Below are 21256 nucleotides of genomic sequence, written 5' to 3'. Positions count from 1 at the left end.
TCCTCTTCAAGGGAAAACCAACGCAGTGCTCAAGAGGTAGCAGGGCACTCTTAAGTTTGAAACATTTCAAAGTTAAGAAATGAGAACAGACAGCAGACATCAGGTTTGCAAGCTAAAGCAGGACACAGAGTAACTTCTGTGAGACTGAAATTCTACAATACCAGGATATAATAGATTTACTTTCTTTTTTAGCTACTGAAAAAACAAACAGTTTACTGAGATAGGACAGTGGCAGAAATACTAATCAAGTTACTCAATAATAAGGCATGTAAGCAGGATCCGATGAATATTGCATGAAACACCAGCAATGTGAAACTGGAACTACAGGAAGAACAAAAAACAGAGTAAAAAAGTTTAAAAAAGGGAAAATGGACACCTTTGTCGCATCAGGGTCAGTATATTTCCGTGGAAATATCATCATAACCCTGCAAAGAACAATGTGCATCAGACAAGAACCACAAGAGATAAAGCATCAAGACAAATTGAATATGGTGTCCACTTTATGCTACAACATCATCATCAGGATTAGAACAACATATGGATACTCAGTGCTGGATGAGACCATATACAATACCACTACAAGAAAATAGGCCGCCGCACACCGCGGTGCACCAGCGTACTTGATCCGGTCTTGATGTTCATGAGCATGTCGGCCTCCCACTCCAAACCAGCCAGGTCACAATGGTTAAGTGACGCTCGACCAGACCGCTGACGAGCGGGAGCAGCCTAAGGTGAACCGCACCTCATGCACTTATGCACCTCACATATTTGAAGTTTGCATATTAGAAAAGGAAGGAGGATATTAAGCTACCATGTAAAAAACAATAGATCAATTGTAGATTAAAAAATTGACAACAACCCATATTTATTTACACGAGACATGTCATATGATTGCATACCAGAAATGACATCAAGGAACTGGTAATACTCTGCTAAATTGGCTATTAAGCAAGTTCAGGTTTCTGAAGGATGAGAAATCTGCTCCTAAAATAACAGCGCTATGTGCAGACTTGAAGAATGACATGACAGGTTATTTACTACTACATAAGTATGATTGCGCCTAAGCAAAAATACCATTCCGCTACCACAACCATCCTTTATTCTCCTTTTCCCTTTATTCTCAAGTAGTTATATTTATTTTCTCGGTATGATTAGTAAGCTGATTAAAAGAAATCAAGCATGAATGCCAACACAATTGGAGTGAACTTAGGAAAAAAATATTGCAACCATGAGAGAATTGTGTCCAGTGAATATTAAGATCAAATATCAAGTAAATATAAGGAATATCCCTATGAACCATTGCCGGCCAACTACATCTACCTAATTATCTATTGGTTCGCCCATCTAATTTGCTCCACAACAGCTATAGCAAAGGGCTGATGTGAGTGAACAAACAGTTCTGCATAATAATAAAAATGATATAGGATACTCCATTTGAACTACAAAAAACATGTAGATTCACTTGTAGATATATCTGCCATGTAAGTAGAAAGAAGTGATAGATTCCTGTAGATATAGAAGGTGGTCGCGAGATGGATAAGTCATAAAACAGCCTTTCACATGTTAGGAATTGTATCTGTCTCTTGCAGTTTGTTCATATGCAGGTAAGGCTATTAAGAATCCCACAGCAGGGTGTAGGGAAAAAAAGGTATCCTCAATGTCTATTTTTTTAAACAGCAAGGGCGGTATATACATGGTAACATATATTGCATCAGCCCTTGGTTGGTTCCTGGGTGCAAACTACTATGGGATGCATCACAACATACAGAAGTAATTACTTTTCTAAACGGAAAAGTAATTCGACATGGTGCACCACTGAACACATATACTCAATATTTATTCTATTGATTTAAATAGACATTGATTAAAAGTTGCATATACCCCCTTTTCACTACAAACAGAAGTTCTATGGAATCTAAAAATTTGAGCACCTATATAGACAGTGAGCAACTAAAAGATTTATCATATAATATATGATAGGATGTATGCATGATAAGAGATGGATTGACGAAAAAAAAGCATGTTCATGCACACAATGGAAATCTTCTCACTGTCCAATAGTAATGTACATAAATGGCAGGAAAAAATGTGTGAGCGTTCATGCATACAGTGGAACAGATTATGAAGTAATCAATTAAACATTAGTTCCTGATTATCCACATATGCATAGGAGCTCACCACGTGTGGGGGTAGGGGATGGGAGGAGGACGTTCTACAGCAGCAGTTTCTCCTCATCAGAGCAGCACCTGCACAAAACAGAGCCTTCAACTTGTCTAGATCCGGAAGAGAAACAGAAAAATTAAAAAGGCAGAACAAGAAAGGAGAACCTTCCATGGCGTCCTGTACTAGGAGCAGCTCCTCTCTCCGGCCATGGCCTTGAATTCCTTTCCTCGATACAATACGAGAACGCATCAAGAGGAGAAGAAGAGAAGTCGTAGAAGGAGACAGCGGGAGGAGCGATTCATACTCTCTAGGGCTCCGGGCGCTGAGAGGGAGGCTCCATGAGTGATGCGGGAGAAGGAGCTCCGTCTCCATGGTCTGGTGGTGGAGCTGCGTCGTTCATGGCATCGGGACAGGGGAGGAAGAAGCCTTCCCATCCATGGCGTTCCGGTGCTCGAGCGGCTACGGTGCGCTAGATCTGCCAGGGAGACGACATGATGTGAGGAAGAGACAGAGGAATGTGACGATGAGGAGTGGAGGGACTCACCTAAGTCACCGGAGCAACGCCGGAGCCACGCCGCTTTTCCCAACACATCAAAAGGGAAAAAGGAACTTAATTCTCGTCTCCATAGATAAACTTCTCTTCGCGGGCACACATGGACGGCTCGCTCTCATCGCTCCCGGCCCGCACAGACCATCTCTCCGGCTTACCCCGCACCCTCGACGACAGCATGTGTGCCGTCCTTCTCCATTGAATGGCGGCATGCACGGTCGAGATCGGACCACTCACCCCTGCTACTATTACTTCAGTAGCCACTCGATGATGATCCCGGGTGGAAGCACGTTGTTGCAACCCATTACATGTTTGTGACGTACGTTGTTCTCTCTACGGCAGCACACACAACGTCCCTCACAATCAGACGTTCAACAAACAGGGACACGACCCTCCATGACACTACAGGGGTCCCGAGCCATCAGAAGCCTGCCACCATGGCTCCCGCGTTGGTTCTCGCGTCATCTTGGAATGGCAAACGATGTTACCGAAGGGAGTTTTTTTTTTGCACAAAAAGGTCAATTTTCTGTTTTTGGTGTGTGAAAAATGGGTTTTTGTCAAGAAACTACCAAATATTTGTTTCAAAATGGCACCACTCCATTTTCAAAGATCTTATACCACATTTTATGTACAGTAAACTCAATGGTTGTATGTTCAAAGCTTTTCATCCACCTTTCGTCAAATTGACAAAATTCTGACAAATCAGCGGCAACCGGGTCAAATTTGAATTACAACTTCTTCATAGTTTGCTATTTATTTTTTCCAAAAATCATTTATAGTTACATAAATTGCCATTTCATCACAGAACCACAAAAGAGTTATGGATGATTCCACCCCTGGCTACGAACAACCATGCCAACAAATTTGACTTTATTTTGAAATCGACATAAGGAATTTAAAAGAATAAAAAAACCTTCAGATTGTGTCATTATATGTGACCTAGTTTCCAGGAAAACATGGACCATGACAACTATCTTAAAAAAGTGTTCTCAGAAATAAGCTATTATCTGTGAAGATTCATGGCTTTCAACCTACATGACCAAATGTTATAGCCACAGTAATGGCATAGTTTGTCCAAATGATCCTGTATTGTACATAAGGGTGCATCTTGGAATGGCAATCAATGTTGCCAAAGGGACTTTTAATTTTCTTTGCACAAAAAACTCATTTTTAATTTTTCGAGTGCCCAAAATGGTTTTTCGTGAAGAACCTACCAAATTTTTGTTGCAAATTTTTACCGCATCAATCCTCAAAAATATTAGACCATAATTAATGTACAATTGACTAAATGGTCGTGTGTCCAAAGCTATAGATCCATCACTCGTCAATTTGAGAAATTTCTGCCAATTCAACAGAAACTGGGTTAAATTTGAATATTAATGGCTTTCAAGCCAAATGACCAAATATTTGTTCTAAAATTGGACGAACCTAGATGAGCTGAAATTGGACCAAATATTAGTTAAAAATACTAGATCATATTTATAAAAGAATAATAGTCTTTTTCTCTTCTTTTAGATGGGATGAAATGAGAGCCTTGATTATTTTTCCATGGGATAAATATCGCCCAACTCAATGGGACATCTTATTTTTTGAACCGGTCATTTTTTTACAACAGTAGCATTTTCTAAAATTCTTCGAAAAATTAAAAAAGAGAAACATTTCTTCAATATGTGACCATTTTTTAATATTGAAAATAAAATCAAACATTAGAACATTATTTAAAATTTCGAATGCAAAATTGAATTCTCGAACTATTTAAAGAAATAAACATGAAATAGAAAAGGAAACCAAAAAACTACAAAGCGGGCAAAAAGGTAAAAATAAAAAATAAAAGGAAAGAGAAAAACACAGAAATAGAGAAAAAACAAAAATACAAAAATGGGCGTTAGGTGGCCCAGTTGAATCGTGAGTGCACAAATTGGGTCCTCGAAGAGCTCCTATATGTCGCCGCAGGCGGCAAGTGGTGGAGCCTTTGCTAAAGTTAGAGCAAATGGGCCAGCCCATTGGGAGGTGAACGAGCTCCAGACAAGTAAAAATAAAACGAAAATGTTAAGCGCGAGGGAGACATCAAACTCATGACCTCCCTCTCGCGAATGAGGGCTACTAACCGAATGAGGCTAGCGAGTTCTAATGCTAAATATGAGGTGCCATAGTATAACTATCGAAACCTTTTGAAAATTTTTGAAAAATATACATTGAAAATTTGTAATATCCATCGAATTTTTTAATGTATGTTGAAATTTTTAAATAATGCACGATGAACTTTTTTTAATATAAGATGAACATTTTTCAAAGAATATGAATGTATGCGTTGAACAATTTTCAAATAAGCATTGAACATTTTGTAAAAAATACGTTGAACAATTTTATAATATACAATGAACATTTTGCAACACATGATGAACATTTTTATAATGCAAAGATGAAGTATTTTTAGAATATATGATGAACATTTTTATTAATACGACAAACATATTTGAAATATGCAGTGAACCTTTTGTATAATATGCAATAAAAGAGAAGAAAATAGAAATAGAAAAGTAGAACAAAAAGAGACATAAAAGAAAAACTAAAAAGAAAAAAGGAACCATGACAGAAAAAAGGAAACTGACACAAAACAACTGAAAATTGAACAAAACAGTCAAAAACCGAAAGCCGCAGAAGAAAAACGAAAAAAAACCACAAGAAACAACGAAGGAACAGCAGCGTAGGAAAACCCGTACGTGGGCCGACCCAAATGGCGATCCCTTCAGCCAAGCCGGAGCTCCTGGATGCAGACACGCATCCACTAAGATGCACCTCTTATTTCCTACATCTAAGATGTGTGTGGTGTATTGGTGTGGGGCTCCTACACGAAGGACGAGGGCGTGGGTTCAAATCTTCTTATATGCATTTTTTATTCATTTTTAATTAATTTCATCCATTTTGCTATTTTAATTAATTTGATCTGCTCTTCAATTCATTTTTTTAATACATTTGATCCATTTTGCTGTTTTAAATAATTTGATCAACTCTTCCATTTGGGTCCCCTCCTCTAAAGTCAGTGGTGTGTCCTACCTGTCATGTTTGTGTGGGACTTGCATGTCAGTTTGGTGGGCCTTAGGTCAATGTGTGGGTCCTATCCGTCAATGGTACATTGAAACCTTACTTCTATCCACACACGTAAGCCAAAATTGACACATAGATATGACACATAGGCGAAAATTCACACACAGACATGACACATAAGCAAAATTGATGAGGTGGCGTCCAGTCATATCAATATATCCATGTTTACAACGTCATGACCATATAGATTGGTCGCAATCAGTCAAAAATAAGGCCATCGACCATTGTTGTCTGCTCATGACCATTTTGTGTAAGGCAATAATGACTTTTTTTTACTAAAATTGTCATTATTGTTTAGGGTTTGGACCCTCTTAAAAAGCTTACGACCAATTGGTTCAAAATGGTCGCAGAATTACGACCAATTTACCCACGGTCACTACTAAAGGTCACAGGTTGACATATTTCTTGTAGTGGACCTAGACACCCTACCCAAGGACACTACCCTAAAGTCAAAGACATTCAAAGTACAACCGAAGATACCGACTGAGATCACCTTGGAGTGCAATCCACTCGACCAGATAAACCACTCGGATATCCCAATTCCACTCGACTAATATAGAGTCACTCGACCTTACGGAGAATCACTCGCAGTACAGAAGATTTAAAGCCACCTCTGGATGGCAACGGTCAGGCGTTCACTCTGCATCCTTAAAGGCCATTAATAGTCATTAGAGCAGGCGTTACCAGTAACGTCTCTGTCTTAATCTACATTAAGCCCTGTGTAACTGAGGCCTGTGAATGGGTGGCGCACTCTATATAAGCCACCCCTCCCCTCTGGCACAAGGGTTCGCACCCCCTGTAACTCTCACGCATAATCCAATCGACCAAGCCTCCGGGCACCGAGACGTAGGGCTGTTACTTCCTCCAAGAAGGGCCTGAACTCATAAACCTTGCGTGCGCAACCTCACCATAGCTAGGGCCTTGCCTCCTCCTGCGTACCCCCTATTCTTACTGTCAGACTTGCTCCCACGACACTTGCCTCTTTTTGGTTGTGATCGGTCATGTGATCCACCGGCGCGCGCTATGGATCGGACAAGATTTGAATTTCAATTTGCCTTTTACTGGCAGATATATACAAGATAGCATTGGATGGCTGGCTCCTGCATCCGTCTTCACGGACTGGTCCTCCCTGTTCGCGGACAAGCGCGGGAGCAAATTTACGGGTCAACGTTGGAGATGCCCTTAGCCTTATCACTTTGCAAGTATGTTCACTGCTCTATTTCGAAGAAGATACTTTCCCACACTTTTTTAGGGTAAGGGGCATCTGAACCACATTGTTTTAACACTGGACTCACTTTCTAGTAAATAATTGGCATTTTAATGAAAAACAGTTAACTGAATACATCAATCTCTAACACTGCCAACACGAACAACTAAGAACCGCTAACCCTTATAAGAACCCTAGCCTTCACCAGATCAATTGCCCATATCTTCCGCCTATGGGCATCGCTTAGGCATCGTAAGGTGGAGGGGCCAGGATTCTCGTCACTCATCCATTGTGTGCGTAATTTGTTTAGTAAGCTTTTTGTGTCGCGGCGATGTTGCTCTGATATTATTTTGTTGAATAAAGCCCTTCGGCACCAAACTCGTCTCAATGGCGCTTGGTGTGGCGCTGCCAAAGAGCTTGGAGTCATTATATCGTTTCGAAAACCGAAGGTGTCACACATGCAATGATTTCGATTGGTCGTTGAACTCTAAGTGCCATTTGTTTACAACGTCATGACCATCTAGATTGGTCGCAATCAGTCAAAAATAAGGCCATCAACCATTGTTGTCTGCTCATGACCATTTTGTGTAAGTCAATAATGAATTTTTTGACTAAAATTGTCGTTATTGTTTAGGGTTTGGACCCTCTTAAAAAGCTTACGACCAATTGGTTCAAAATGGTCGTAGAATTACGACCAATTTACCCACGGTCACTACTAAAGGTCACAGGTTGACATATTTCTTGTAGTGGACCTAGACACCCTACCCAAGGACACTACCCTAAAGTCAAAGACATTCAAAGTACAACCGAAGATACCGACTGAGATCACCTTGGAGTGCAATCCACTCGACCAGATAAACCACTCGGATATCCCAATTCCACTCGACTAATATAGAGTCACTCGACCTTACGAAGAATCACTCGCAGTACAGAAGATTTAAAGCCACCTCTGGATGGCGACGGTCAGGCGTTCACTCTGCATCCTTAAAGGCCATTAATAGTCATTAGAGCAGGCGTTACCAGTAACGTCTCTGTCTTAATCTACATTAAGCCCTGTGTAACTGAGGCCTGTGAATGGGTGGCGCACTCTATATAAGCCACCCCTCCCCTCTGGCACAAGGGTTCGCACCCCCTGTAACTCTCACGCATAATCCAATCGACCAAGCCTCCGGGCACCGAGACGTAGGGCTGTTACTTCCTCCAAGAAGGGCCTGAACTCATAAACCTTGCGTGCGCAACCTCACCATAGCTAGGGCCTTGCCTCCTCCTGCGTACCCCCTATTCTTACTGTCAGACTTGCTCCCACGACACTTGCCTCTTTTTGGTTGTGATCGGTCATGTGATCCACCGGCGCGCGCTATGGATCGGACAAGATTTGAATTTCAATTTGCCTTTTACTGGCAGATATGTACAAGATAGCATTGGATGGCTGGCTCCTGCATCCGTCTTCACGGACTGGTCCTCCCTGTTCGCGGACAAGCGCGGGAGCAAATTTACGGGTCAACGTTGGAGATGCCCTTAGCCTTATCACTTTGCAAGTATGTTCACTGCTCTATTTCGAAGAAGATACTTTCCCACACTTTTTTAGGGTAAGGGGCATCTGAACCACATTGTTTTAACACTGGACTCACTTTCTAGTAAATAATTGGCATTTTAATGAAAAACAGTTAACTGAATACATCAATCTCTAACACTGCCAACACGAACAACTAAGAACCGCTAACCCTTATAAGAACCCTAGCCTTCACCAGATCAATTGCCCATATCTTCCGCCTATGGGCATCGCTTAGGCATCGTAAGGTGGAGGGGCCAGGATTCTCGTCACTCATCCATTGTGTGCGTAATTTGTTTAGTAAGATTTTTGTGTCGCGGCGATGTTGCTCTAATATTATTTTGTTGAATAAAGCCCTTCGGCACCAAACTCGTCTCAATGGCGCTTGGTGTGGCGCTGCCAAAGAGCTTGGAGTCATTATATCGTTTCGAAAACCGAAGGTGTCACACATGCAATGATTTCGATTGGTCGTTGAACTCTAAGTGCCATTTGTTTACAACGTCATGACCATCTAGATTGGTCGCAATCAGTCAAAAATAAGGCCATCAACCATTGTTGTCTGCTCATGACCATTTTGTGTAAGTCAATAATGAATTTTTTGACTAAAATTGTCGTTATTGTTTAGGGTTTGGACCCTCTTAAAAAGCTTACGACCAATTGGTTCAAAATGGTCGTAGAATTACGACCAATTTACCCACGGTCACTACTAAAGGTCACAGGTTGACATATTTCTTGTAGTGGACCTAGACACCCTACCCAAGGACACTACCCTAAAGTCAAAGACATTCAAAGTACAACCGAAGATACCGACTGAGATCACCTTGGAGTGCAATCCACTCGACCAGATAAACCACTCGGATATCCCAATTCCACTCGACTAATATAGAGTCACTCGACCTTACGAAGAATCACTCGCAGTACAGAAGATTTAAAGCCACCTCTGGATGGCGACGGTCAGGCGTTCACTCTGCATCCTTAAAGGCCATTAATAGTCATTAGAGCAGGCGTTACCAGTAACGTCTCTGTCTTAATCTACATTAAGCCCTGTGTAACTGAGGCCTGTGAATGGGTGGCGCACTCTATATAAGCCACCCCTCCCCTCTGGCACAAGGGTTCGCACCCCCTGTAACTCTCACGCATAATCCAATCGACCAAGCCTCCGGGCACCGAGACGTAGGGCTGTTACTTCCTCCAAGAAGGGCCTGAACTCATAAACCTTGCGTGCGCAACCTCACCATAGCTAGGGCCTTGCCTCCTCCTGCGTACCCCCTATTCTTACTGTCAGACTTGCTCCCACGACACTTGCCTCTTTTTGGTTGTGATCGGTCATGTGATCCACCGGCGCGCGCTATGGATCGGACAAGATTTGAATTTCAATTTGCCTTTTACTGGCAGATATATACAAGATAGCATTGGATGGCTGGCTCCTGCATCCGTCTTCACGGACTGGTCCTCCCTGTTCGCGGACAAGCACGGGAGCAAATTTACGGGTCAACGTTGGAGATGCCCTTAGCCTTATCACTTTGCAAGTATGTTCACTGCTCTATTTCGAAGAAGATACTTTCCCACACTTTTTTAGGGTAAGGGGCATCTGAACCACATTGTTTTAACACTGGACTCACTTTCTAGTAAATAATTGGCATTTTAATGAAAAACAGTTAACTGAATACATCAATCTCTAACACTGCCAACACGAACAACTAAGAACCGCTAACCCTTATAAGAGCCCTAGCCTTCACCAGATCAATTGCCCATATCTTCCGCCTATGGGCATCGCTTAGGCATCGTAAGGTGGAGGGGCCAGGATTCTCGTCGCTCATCCATTGTGTGCGTAATTTGTTTAGTAAGATTTTTGTGTCGCGGCGATGTTGCTCTGATATTATTTTGTTGAATAACGCCCTTCGGCACCAATCTCGTCTCAATGGCGCTTGGTGTGGCGTTACCAAAGAGCTTGGAGCCATTATCTCGTTGCAAAAACCGAAGGTGTCACGCATGCAATGATTTCGATTGGTCGTTGAACTCGAAGTGCCATTTTATTGTCGGATGAGAGACCTTGGTGGACTAAGCAGATCATACCTATGGAAGGTGAGTTTTGAGCTAGTTATCAGGAAAACTTGGTGAGACCCGTATCAATCTCTTCGAAAGAGGATCGCTCCTTGGCCGACTGATGGTGTATCATTGAATTCCGAGTGATGGTTTGTGACGTCTGGGCTCGAACGAATCGAGTGTCGCTAGTCAGTACCCATTTGAGGAACGTCTGTCAAACGTTCTCTCAAGAACCAAGTATGCGCATTTGGATATTTGGCCTTCCTGACAAAAGCAACCACTGCCATGGAAGATATTTTATGCGACTTGATGTCCTTGATGAGTCAAGGTTTCGGCATCCGTTAGCAGAACAGATCTACACCGAGTGGCCCGCACTCGGTATTTCTTTGAGCAGTAGTATGCTCTAAACTTCATCATGTCGCATGCACATAGTTTTTGGTTGGAGACTGGACTAGCAACATAATCGATACATTCATTCAACCGACTGATCAACTTGACCGTGTGGAATACGAAGCGGCAAGTGACGCCATAGCGAAGCTTGTCATGTTGTCACATCAATATTTTTGCATGTTGCGAGACACCCTTTTTGACTAGTTTGTGAGAGCGGCCTCCTTGGCCTCCGCGCCCCGACCGACGTTACGACCTGTAGCAACTGTATAGCACATCTACGTGAGGAAAGAGACTATCGCGCAAGCGTCCACCCAGATACTCACCTGGATGGTAACTAATATGTTTTGATTATTGTTTTGTTGACGCGAAAAAAGACCTTTGATTGTTGTTTTGACAGCAACAAAGACGTTTGATGTGAGACTAAAATTTTTGTACCACAATACAACATAGTCATTATTAAGGCTCAACATCTTCCTTTTTTTGAGAAATAGGGATTCCCTCCCCCCCCCCCAACTTTTATTGAAGAGAGGTAAACATCCAACAAGGATCGCTACACAACGCTCGACCACAAACGTGGGAGCAGCTGCGACAAACATAACTCTAGTCAAGAACACACACTACAAATAACCAGAGCAAACAATACAGCAACATATGGGAAAACAACATAACAACAAGGGGAAACAACATAAACAACCTAAATCTAGACCGCCTGAAACGCAAAGAATTCCCTAAGTTGAGTTGTCGCCTTATGCTCAGTAGTCGCCACTTCAGAGAGGTTCAAAACTAAGCTATCCTTACAAGCTCTCCACGATGATGATCGAGGAGCATCAGGGAGTGAAGTAGGAGTGCACCATGAGCATCGGCACATAGTACCTTCCATTGATACAGTAGCGAGCTCACTCGATCCAGGACGCACTTTAGACTCCGCCAACCCCTTCCCCGAAAACAAGATCATTTCGCATGGTCCATGAGAGGCAGCATTCAAAAACATCATTCTTCTTATTTTTCCAATGCTTTGAAAGGTCATCCAAGAGTATGGGACCGAAATGTCCAAAACCTCCTCGATGATCTTCCCCACGTTAGAAGCAACAACACAATCAAAGAATAGATACCCAACATATTCTTCTTCTTTTTTTCATTACAGAACACACAAGTAAGGGTCATCCACATGGCGACGCTTGGACAGGTTATCTCTAGTTAAAACTTTATTGTTGAAGATCAGCCACAAGAAAGCATGCAAATTAGGAGGTGTTTTGATTTTCCAAAAGCAATGAGGCCCAGCATCCCAGCCCATCCACGCCAATTGCGCACACGAGCCCGTTTCAATTTCTCAATTACGGGGCCGAGCCCAAAGCCCATTCTAACCTCTGTCAACGCAATCGAACGGCTCTCGACCGCGCACGTGAGTGGCACGCACGCACTCGGCCAGGCCAGCAGGGCAAAATAATCCGACCGTTGAGGCCGCTGCCTCTGCCTCCGCAAGAGCCTTTAAACCTCCAAAATCCGCGATCCGGATCTTTCCCCAATTCCAAACTCCGCCCTGCCCCGCTCGGCCGCTCCTCCCCCCCGCGCCCCCCTCCGCTCCTCCGCTCCGCAGCCGGGCTGCCATGGCGATCTCCACCGATTCGCGCGGCGAGGAGAAGGTACGCGTGCTCACCGTCGCCCCTCCCCCGCCTCCCCTTCCCGGATCTCACCTCCGCGTCTCCTGCGCGCGATCCAGGCTCTCCCGTGGCGCGCGGCGGCGGATTCTTGGGACTCGACGCCCGGTTGTTCCCGGGGTGGCTGCCCGCTCGTGCTCTAGCGCCGGATTTAGTTGGCGATTTGTTCTCTTCTGCTTCCCCCTGGCGTTTCTGGGTCGGCTAGTGGTTAGGGTTTGCTAGCTGATGTCAGGCGTTGAAATGGTCCGGGTCCTATTCCCTTCTTGGTTGGCCCAAGATTATATTTTGGGCTCAGTAAAGCGAACAAACCCATCGATTTTTGGCATATGCTTAGTTTTCCCCTCGATCTGTGCAGCCCTAAATTATCAGCTCTTGTAATGGTTTGTTTATACTACATGGTTAAAAGATGCATCTTGTGGGTAATATATATTGTTTGGTCAACCTGGGCTTCATGAGTATGCCACTCTTCCGGTGAAGTGGAGCAATAACGGTGTATTTTTGTTGCCTCTCTGCAGCCTTCGCAGCATTCTCAGGAGGAGAAGCGGTGGGTGTTGTCTGACTTTGATGTTGGGAAGGCACTTGGCAGGGGCAAGTTTGGCCATGTCTACTTGGCCAGAGAAAAGAGGGTAACTACACTATAGCTAATCTCAAATAATCCAGTATCTTATTTTGAGTGAAGGAATTTATGTTTTGCCGAGCTGATTAGATAACAAGTATAGCTGATGTTTAATTATTAGAGCTCAGATCTATTTGTTCTGCTACTAAATATAGCATTGAATGACACTGTCATCTACACTGCATATGTTCCGAGTCCAGAAGCTTATTGTATCTACCATCTGTTTTCCCTACTAAATGTCTATGCGTAGTAAGTTAAGTTTCACGGACACTTTTCATTCATTAGTACAAATTGGTTGTTTGGTGTTATATATACTGAAGGTGGCAGGAGTCTGGAATTGTTAATACTCGAGTAATCAACGAAGTCTTACAGTATTTTCTTTCCATGGAAACAGAGTAGTCAGATTGTGTCTTTGAAAGTTTTTTTCAACAGCCAACTGAGTCCAGAAGCTTATTATATCTACCATCTCTTTTCTCTACTTTTGACTTTTGTTTGTAAGTGTCTAGCTCCTTTGCAGAAATTTTGATGCCATGCATAGAAAGTTATGAGTTTCATGAATACTTTTCCTTCATAGTAGTAGAAATTGTTGTTTGGTGTTATATACACTCAGATGGCAGGAGTGGAATTGTTAATACTCGAGTAATCAACGAAGTCTTACACTAGTTTCTTTCCATGGAAACAGAGTAGTCATATTGTGGCTTTGAAAGTTCTTTTCAAGAGCCAACTAAAACAATCCCAGGTGGAGCATCAGTTACGGCGCGAAGTGGAGATACAGAGTCACCTTAGACACCCCAATATTCTTCGCCTATATGGGTATTTTTATGATCAGGTACAGATTGGCCACGGAGAATCATTATTGCTTTCATTTGACCCTCGTCTGATCATCAGTTCCATATCCATTTTGCAGACCCGTGTTTACCTAATCTTGGAACATGCCGCAAAAGGAGAGCTGTACAAGGAGTTGCAGAGATGCAAGCATTTTTCTGAAAGACGCTCGGCAACTGTAAGTATATGCTCTGAATGTGTTCGTGGTAAATGTATCATCTACCCAGTATTCAAAAGTATTATACCTGAACTTCCCTTGTTTTTTCTTTTCAGTACATTGCTTCATTGGCCCGTGCCCTCATCTATCTTCATGGGAAGCATGTGATACATCGAGATATTAAACCGGAAAACCTTTTAGTTGGACTACAGGTATTTGCTCTACTTTCCTTCGATTTTTATGATCTGGAACAGTATGATCTCTGGTGCTTACATAGGTATATGCTTTTCATGACAGGGAGAGTTGAAGATTGCAGACTTTGGCTGGTCTGTTCATACCTTCAACCGAAGAAGGACAATGTGTGGGACTCTAGATTATCTGCCTCCTGAAATGGGTACTTTCCTTTTCATTTACTTCAGTGTCACAACTGATTCGTGGTGAAATAGAATACCAGAAATTTTCTAGTATACTTGCCTCTCAAATTTGCGATTTGTCCAGTGGAGAAGACAGAGCACGATTACCATGTAGACATATGGAGCTTGGGCATCCTATGTTATGAATTCCTTTATGGGCTCCCACCTTTTGAAGCCAAAGAACACTCTGAGACGTATCGAAGGTAACTCGTGGTGAACGAACTGATTTTACTATGACCTTCGCGATTTGCATCTCTTGATTCGACGCTCTTGCAAACGTTAGTGCCTTGCATATATTTTCTGTCCAAAGTAGTCTTTTCAGCGTTTGTACATTTTCCTCTACAAGCGTACTCTTGAACTACGGGTGGTGCTTCTACTTCTACATGAAACACACACAGTTGCATTGATCAGGGCTGGCTAGGCATGCTTTTTTTAGGTTCATGGTTTCGTGTATGCATCAGCAGTGATAGTACCACATTTGCAGCATTGCACCATAAGTTGTTTCGATTGGGTCACATGTTTAAATCTTCATGATTCAGCAACTCTACTTAGCTCCCTTCGCACCATTATAAGCAACTGCTGTCTCTCAAACTGCCTTGTTCAAAATACAGGATAGTAAAAGTGGACCTGAAGTTCCCGTCCAAACCGTTTGTATCTCCTGCTGCAAAGGACCTCATTTCACAGGTACCTGATTTCTGATCATGATTACAACAAGAAATAGTTCTAGTTTATGTGACGTGTCCTGTGCTGAATGTCTGTCTTACAAATGGTCTGTTTGTTCTGGGCTTGTTGCAGATGCTTGTGAAGAATTCAGCTCATCGCCTGCCCCTCCATAAGGTTCTGGAGCACCCCTGGATCGTCCAAAACGCCGACCCCTCGGGCGTGTACAGAGGGTAGAGCTTGTCTCGACTGCTCCTGTGCCTCGATCCAGGGCTCCAGGGGTTATTTCATTGTTGTCATATCTGGCTTGCGTTAGCCGTGCCTGTACTACCTACCACCACTGTTGCTCCTGCAGCTGCGTCGACAATGTTCATTGAAGCTTCAGCTTTACTCGATGAAGATTTGGAGCCAACATGTAGCAGCTGTCTCAAATGTGTGTTGTGAATGTTTATGTTGTGTAGGGGGTGTGTGTGTCCTACTCTGTGTATCTCTTGTTGGACAACTATTTGGTCTATATATTGGAGGCTCCCGCAGTTCGTATCCGGTTCCTTGTAATTGTTATTATTCATTCAGGTGATCGGAATGATAGCCAAGGCTCAGATTAAGAAATCTCTTTGGACAGCGGACTTGTCAAACCACCTTTGCGAACAATTCAACCTGCTCAATGATCCAGCGAAAGAAACTTTTTTCTTTATTGACTTTGCAAGTACACATTTGCATCTCTAAAGCAAACCACCTTTGCGGACAATTCAACCCTTTATCAAAGTTTCCCGCAAAATAAATTCAGAATGTTTTGAATTTTTTTTTCATTTTTTTTTTATTTTACTTTCGCCACGGATTGTCAAGTAACAATAATACTACACACACGGACATGTTACGGGGGTTTTACACCATCTTCAACTAACTAATCTTTCTTCCCCCTGATTTTCAGCTGGGGTGGGGCCCAGCCTCCCCTAATCTTCAATTCTATTGGTCCAATTCAGTCAGCCCGTAAAATCCTCAAGTAAACCTCCGTGCGTCTAGCATTGCTCCTAAAGTAATGCTAAAAAATAACTCGCAGGGACTCGCATAGCTGGGGTGGGGGCCAGCCTCCCCTAATCTTCAATTCTATTGGTCCAATTCAGTCAGCCCGTAAAATCCTCAAGTAAACCTCCGTGCGTCTAGCATTGCTCCTAAAGTAATGCTAAAAAATAACTCGCGGGGACTCGCATAGCTGCAACTCCAAAAGATGCTCAGTTCAATGACCTCCAACAAAAGCAACCTTGCTTCAAACAAAACTGAATAAAAGGCTGATACTATCTTTCTACACCTGAGCTCATATGCTCCTGGCGTGAACAACAAAATAAATAAAATAGAAAAATATTATTTCAAAAAATTCTGAAAAAACAAATTATGGCATACTTTAAGAAATGTTTATTGTGCATGCAAAATTGCATCATGAATGGCAAGAAAAAACAAAATCAGAGCTTCAAAATGCATTTGAAAGTAAGCATCAATTTTCTTTTTACCACGCCTTTCACCAATGTCATTTCTTGATGAAATTTGCATGCACAACAAACATTTTTGAAGTATGCTTTTTCTATTTTATTTATTTTACTGTTTACATCAGGAGCATATGAGCTCAGGTGTGGAAACTCCACATCTGTAAAAGGCTTGCTTCATTGCAAATAAATAGATAAAAACACTAAAGAGGTCGGGGGGGATGATTTTAAGGCAATTCTTTACAACTGAATAATAAACCAGGATTCAGATGAAGTGTTGCAAAAGAGCTTCTGTTGCGAAGAGCTCGAACCCAAAACTTAGCATTTTCTAATCTACAAAATCGAGCTTCTACCACCAAAGATTGCCATCGTGGAACCCTTATTATATAGTTATACAGTAATTCTCCGGAGAAGTCTCTACTACAAGGCAAGCTAAAAACTCACAAGAGAAGGTTAAAAAAGAATAGCTATAATTACACATGCTCAATATATCCATCCCAACAGCTTTGTGCCTCTCACTCGGCTCCAGCTGACCCGTTACAGTTGGGTGAGCACTTCGCCGGTGAGCCATCGAGGAGCTGCGTGTTGTGCAGGTGGTGGCGCTCATCGTCGTCGTGCTTCATGTTCTCCACGTCCTCGTGGCTCAGGAAGCAGGGCTGGTTCGTCGAGCACAGCACCCTCGCCCACATCCTGTCAGTGATCACGACTTTGTTCTGCTTCTCGGTGATTCTCTGCAGCCACAATATTAGACAATTAGCATAAGGTTTGATAGGAGTTCAACAGATCTCAGGGTTGATCACTGTTTCCTGCTGTACTTACATAGAATGGGATGTAAGCGTGTCTGCCGTTCACGGGCGCGACGGTGAAGCCACTGTATCCTGCCATGGCGCCATGGAGGGCGCTGTGCGCAAGCAGGGTGCAGTAGACGTTGTCGGAGGCGTTTGACCGGACCGCGCGGATCATGTATGTCGGGTCAATGTACTTGAGAGTTATGGGGAAGTTGGTCTTCTTCTTGAAATGATCCTGCATGATGAAGAAAGCCAAGCAATTCAGTGGTGGAATATGACCAGGGCTTTCTTTTCGGCTTCAAACTTTCAATATACTAACAAGTGGCTTATTGCTAATTCTTTCATGACTTAATGCTAATATACTTGAATGAGCCAAAGAGATGAGCATTGTTTGTCCCCACGTTGACAGGGAAAGGAAAGTTTGGACCAGAAATCTGACCTTGATCTTCTGGGATAGCCAAAGGCCAACATCCAGAAGCAGCTTATTTCCAGAAGCATCCTGAGTGTCCACAAAGTTCATGCTTTGGGCGATGAGATCTTGGCCAGCACCCTCGGCCACCACAATGACCATATGACCACTGTCCTTGAGCCGTTTCTCGACGAACTCAAGGAGGCCTCCTTTCCCTTCAAGGTAGAATGGAGACTCTGGGATTAAGCAACAATCCTGAGATAACAAGCAAAGCAAAGTGGTCAGTCTTCGACTGGACATTACTGTTATGTTGGTTAGTGTAATGAACTTATAGGATGATAACAACATACCACATCACGACTAGCTAGAGTAGCATACATTGCGATGAACCCTGCATCAATATAATTTATAACTCATTATTATTTACTTAAAACCACTTTCCTTCAGAATATGCAGGAGCGGGTATTACTTTAAGATGTGACTGCAAGTTTGTAACAAAAGACATACCACTGTTGCGGCCCATTAGCTTCACAACACCAATGCCATTCTCTGCACTTTCAGCTTCAACATGAGCAGCGTTGATAGCTCTTTGAGCCTCCTCCACAGCAGTGTCAAATCCAAAAGATTTGTCAATCACCTGTGCGGACAATTCAACATCGAAATCACAACCAGTCTGGAAAACAATCACTCCTGTACATAAATGCAGGGGCAAAGGAAAGAGGGGAGTACCGCAATATCATTATCGATGGTCTTTGGGACACCGACCACTGCACATTTGAGGCCCCGTCTACGGACTTCCTGAAATTAAGTTTAAGCAGTCGCATGTGAGACATGGAATTGAGCATCTGATTGAGACCTTCCTGCAGTAGCAATGTTGTTACCTCATAAATTACAGAAGCGCCTTGCTGAGTACCATCACCTCCAATGATGTAGACCTGGTTAATGCCACGGTCCTGAAGGCTATCCACAATTTTGGCAGTGTCATGTCCACCCCTTGAAGTTCCAAGAATGGTCCCCCCTCTCTTGTGGATGTCATTCACTGACTTGGGTGTCAATGTAACGGTGTTTCGAGAATAGAAACCCTTGTATCCACCCTGCATATTGCACATCCAGAGTTAGGTAAAGAAAACAAAAACAGAATAAACATAACGGTTGGCAAATAGCAGTATTATATCCAGGCCTAGCTAATGACAACACCATGTCGTTAAGTGCCAGCAAACAATGCTTATTGGTGTCACCTTCAATATTGTATTCTCAGGGAGTTTGTTCCGAACTACACACTTCTAAGCAGTTTCAGGCTTATCAACATTGCAGCATCATGTTATTAGGTGACAGCTGAAAATGCTTATTGGTGTCACCGTCAATATTATATTCCCAGGCGGTTTGTTCTAAATCACACCTTCCTAAGCAGTCAAAATCAGTTACTGTAATTAACTAGCCTCGTTCGCATCGTAACAAAGCACTATGCTAATCCTAAAATACTAACCGGAGCATTGTGATAATTTACAAATGCAAAGCAAACAAGAAGAACACTCCGGAAGTTCTCACCTCTATGCCCACGACGCTGGTGACACCGTACATGTCGTACAACCCGCACACGAGCTCGCGGATGACCGTGTTGAGCCCGGGGCAGAGGCCGCCGCAGGTGACGATGGCCGCGTTCACCTCGTCGGGCTGGAAGTACACCCTCTGCCGCGGCCCGGCGCGCCGGAAGTGGGTGCCTCTCGCACTGTTCTTACGAACAACAATCTGCAACCCATCCACAAAGTCAGCCTCAGCAGATCACCTCGCATTCTGTTCGCCCAAAAGTATAATTCACAGAAAATTTCTCACCTTTTGCGTGACGGTGTCGTCCGTGTTGACGAAGTACTGCCTGGGATGGACAACACGTGGTGGGAGCAAGAAGAAAGGTCAGCTTCGGGAAACATGCGTGCTTGGATGGAACTGGACTGTGCAGGGCAAAGAAAGGAGGGGAATTCTTACTTGACGACCGAGTAGGCAGGGTTGTCCTGGAGGGGATTCGGGTACGTCTGCAGATCAGCAACGGTAACAAGAGGTGAGCAATCGATTCAGTTCAAGGATTCTGTAACTGTAATCTGCAAACAAATCGCACATAGAAACTGAAATTTTCAGTTTCCTCCGGGGATCGATCGATCGATTGATTTCCCTGTGTTCCAAAATTGTTGGAGCAGCTGGACTGCATGGCGATCGGTTTATCCTCGAATCCAAGGAAAATCGTGAAAAATATATATATAAAGATGTGGAGAATCCATAGAAGGCGCCAAAAAAGGGGCCGGAAAAGCATGGGGACTTGGCAGCTCCGAGCTGATCCCCGCGACGGGAAATCAAGCAGACAAGAGCACCAAGCGATCGGAACGGGAGACGGCGAGAGGAGCACGGGGGCTATGGCACGCACCGGGAGCTCGGGCATGTAGTCGGTGAGGTGGGGCACGTCCTCGAGCACGTAGCCGGCGTCGCCGCCCACGAGCTTCTTCTTCATCGCCCACTTGCACGGCGCCTTGGCGGCGGCGGCGGCGGAGGCGAGGGGCTCCTTCCGCGGCTCGAGAAGCTTCATCTTCTGCTCCGCCACCGCCACCGCCGCGGGGGCAGGGGCGACGCCGACGGACTCCATGGCAGGGAGGGACCCCGTCGGCAAGCACGAGGTGGAAAGATGGGGAAAACAAGTGGTTTTGAGATCACGAGGGAGCTTAAGCTTAGCCGGTGATTCTGGGAGTGATCCTCTTGGTGTGTGGGGAGGAGAGCAGCGGGGGCGGGGGATTATATATTCGGATTAGCGTCGTTCGCGCCGCCGTTAGCCGCTGGGTTTGACGGCGGCGACGGGGTTTGACGACCGCACGAGGGGAGAGGAGGGGAGGGGGAGGTGGGAAACTTCGCGGGGTTCCCGGGAGGGGCATCGGGGTTTCGGCCTATTTACGGGCCTGCCATTTCGTGTTGGCCTTGCGCGAGAAGAAATGTCGCCCGGGTCGTCTTGTCAGTACGCGATGGGATATATCACGGGGTATTTGCTCCTTTTTCTGGTAGTATTTGTTTGACTCAAAAACATCGCCACTTTGCTTGAATTTTTTTTAAAAGGGAATATATTAATATTCACCCAATCTCTGCACCTACAAAATGTCGCAACGATGTACACAACCAAAAAAAGAGAGGAAAAAAACAGAGGTCCCACCACAGCGACCGACGACCGACTTCTCTCAGCAGCCGCATACAAATCA

The 21256-nt window shown here is 43.9% G+C and overlaps 2 protein-coding genes and 2 long non-coding RNA genes across 4 annotated transcripts; 1 reads left to right on the top strand and 3 right to left on the bottom strand.

Annotated features, from left to right (window-relative positions):
* Positions 1–270: 270 nt before the first annotated feature.
* LOC123074128 (uncharacterized) lies at positions 271–655 on the bottom strand. The gene is made up of 2 exons (XR_006435869.1): positions 575–655; positions 271–425 (listed from the first exon to the last, which is right to left on the bottom strand). It is a non-coding gene; the product is annotated as an uncharacterized lncRNA (long non-coding RNA).
* A 1243-nt stretch (positions 656–1898) lies between these two features.
* LOC123074127 (uncharacterized) lies at positions 1899–2740 on the bottom strand. Its single transcript, XR_006435868.1, has 4 exons — positions 2708–2740; positions 2468–2638; positions 2328–2384; positions 1899–2246 (listed from the first exon to the last, which is right to left on the bottom strand). It is a non-coding gene; the product is annotated as an uncharacterized lncRNA (long non-coding RNA).
* Positions 2741–12484: 9744 nt separating this feature from the next.
* On the top strand, positions 12485–15887 carry LOC123077434 (serine/threonine-protein kinase Aurora-2). Its single transcript, XM_044499715.1, has 9 exons — positions 12485–12659; positions 13190–13300; positions 13973–14119; positions 14198–14293; positions 14389–14484; positions 14570–14666; positions 14771–14888; positions 15297–15369; positions 15481–15887. The coding sequence occupies exons 1-9, from the start codon at positions 12624–12626 to the stop codon at positions 15580–15582; spliced, it is 876 nt and encodes a 291-aa protein (XP_044355650.1). The 5' UTR covers positions 12485–12623; the 3' UTR covers positions 15583–15887.
* A 1161-nt stretch (positions 15888–17048) lies between these two features.
* LOC123077433 (ATP-dependent 6-phosphofructokinase 6) lies at positions 17049–20548 on the bottom strand (the record flags this gene model as incomplete). Its single annotated transcript, XM_044499714.1, is given in 11 exon segments — positions 17049–17557; positions 17646–17849; positions 18054–18278; positions 18374–18414; positions 18531–18660; positions 18753–18821; positions 18905–19117; positions 19572–19772; positions 19857–19896; positions 20007–20053; positions 20440–20548. Coding segments are annotated over 11 exon segments (1495 nt in total), but the record flags the coding sequence as incomplete, so codon positions are not given.
* Positions 20549–21256: the final 708 nt, after the last annotated feature.

Source organism: Triticum aestivum, chromosome 3D, assembly GCF_018294505.1.
Source record: "Triticum aestivum cultivar Chinese Spring chromosome 3D, IWGSC CS RefSeq v2.1, whole genome shotgun sequence".
Classification (NCBI taxonomy): Eukaryota; Viridiplantae; Streptophyta; class Magnoliopsida; order Poales; family Poaceae; genus Triticum; species Triticum aestivum.
Note: the sequence above shows the minus strand (reverse complement) of the source record. Positions and strands in the feature narration are given on the sequence as shown.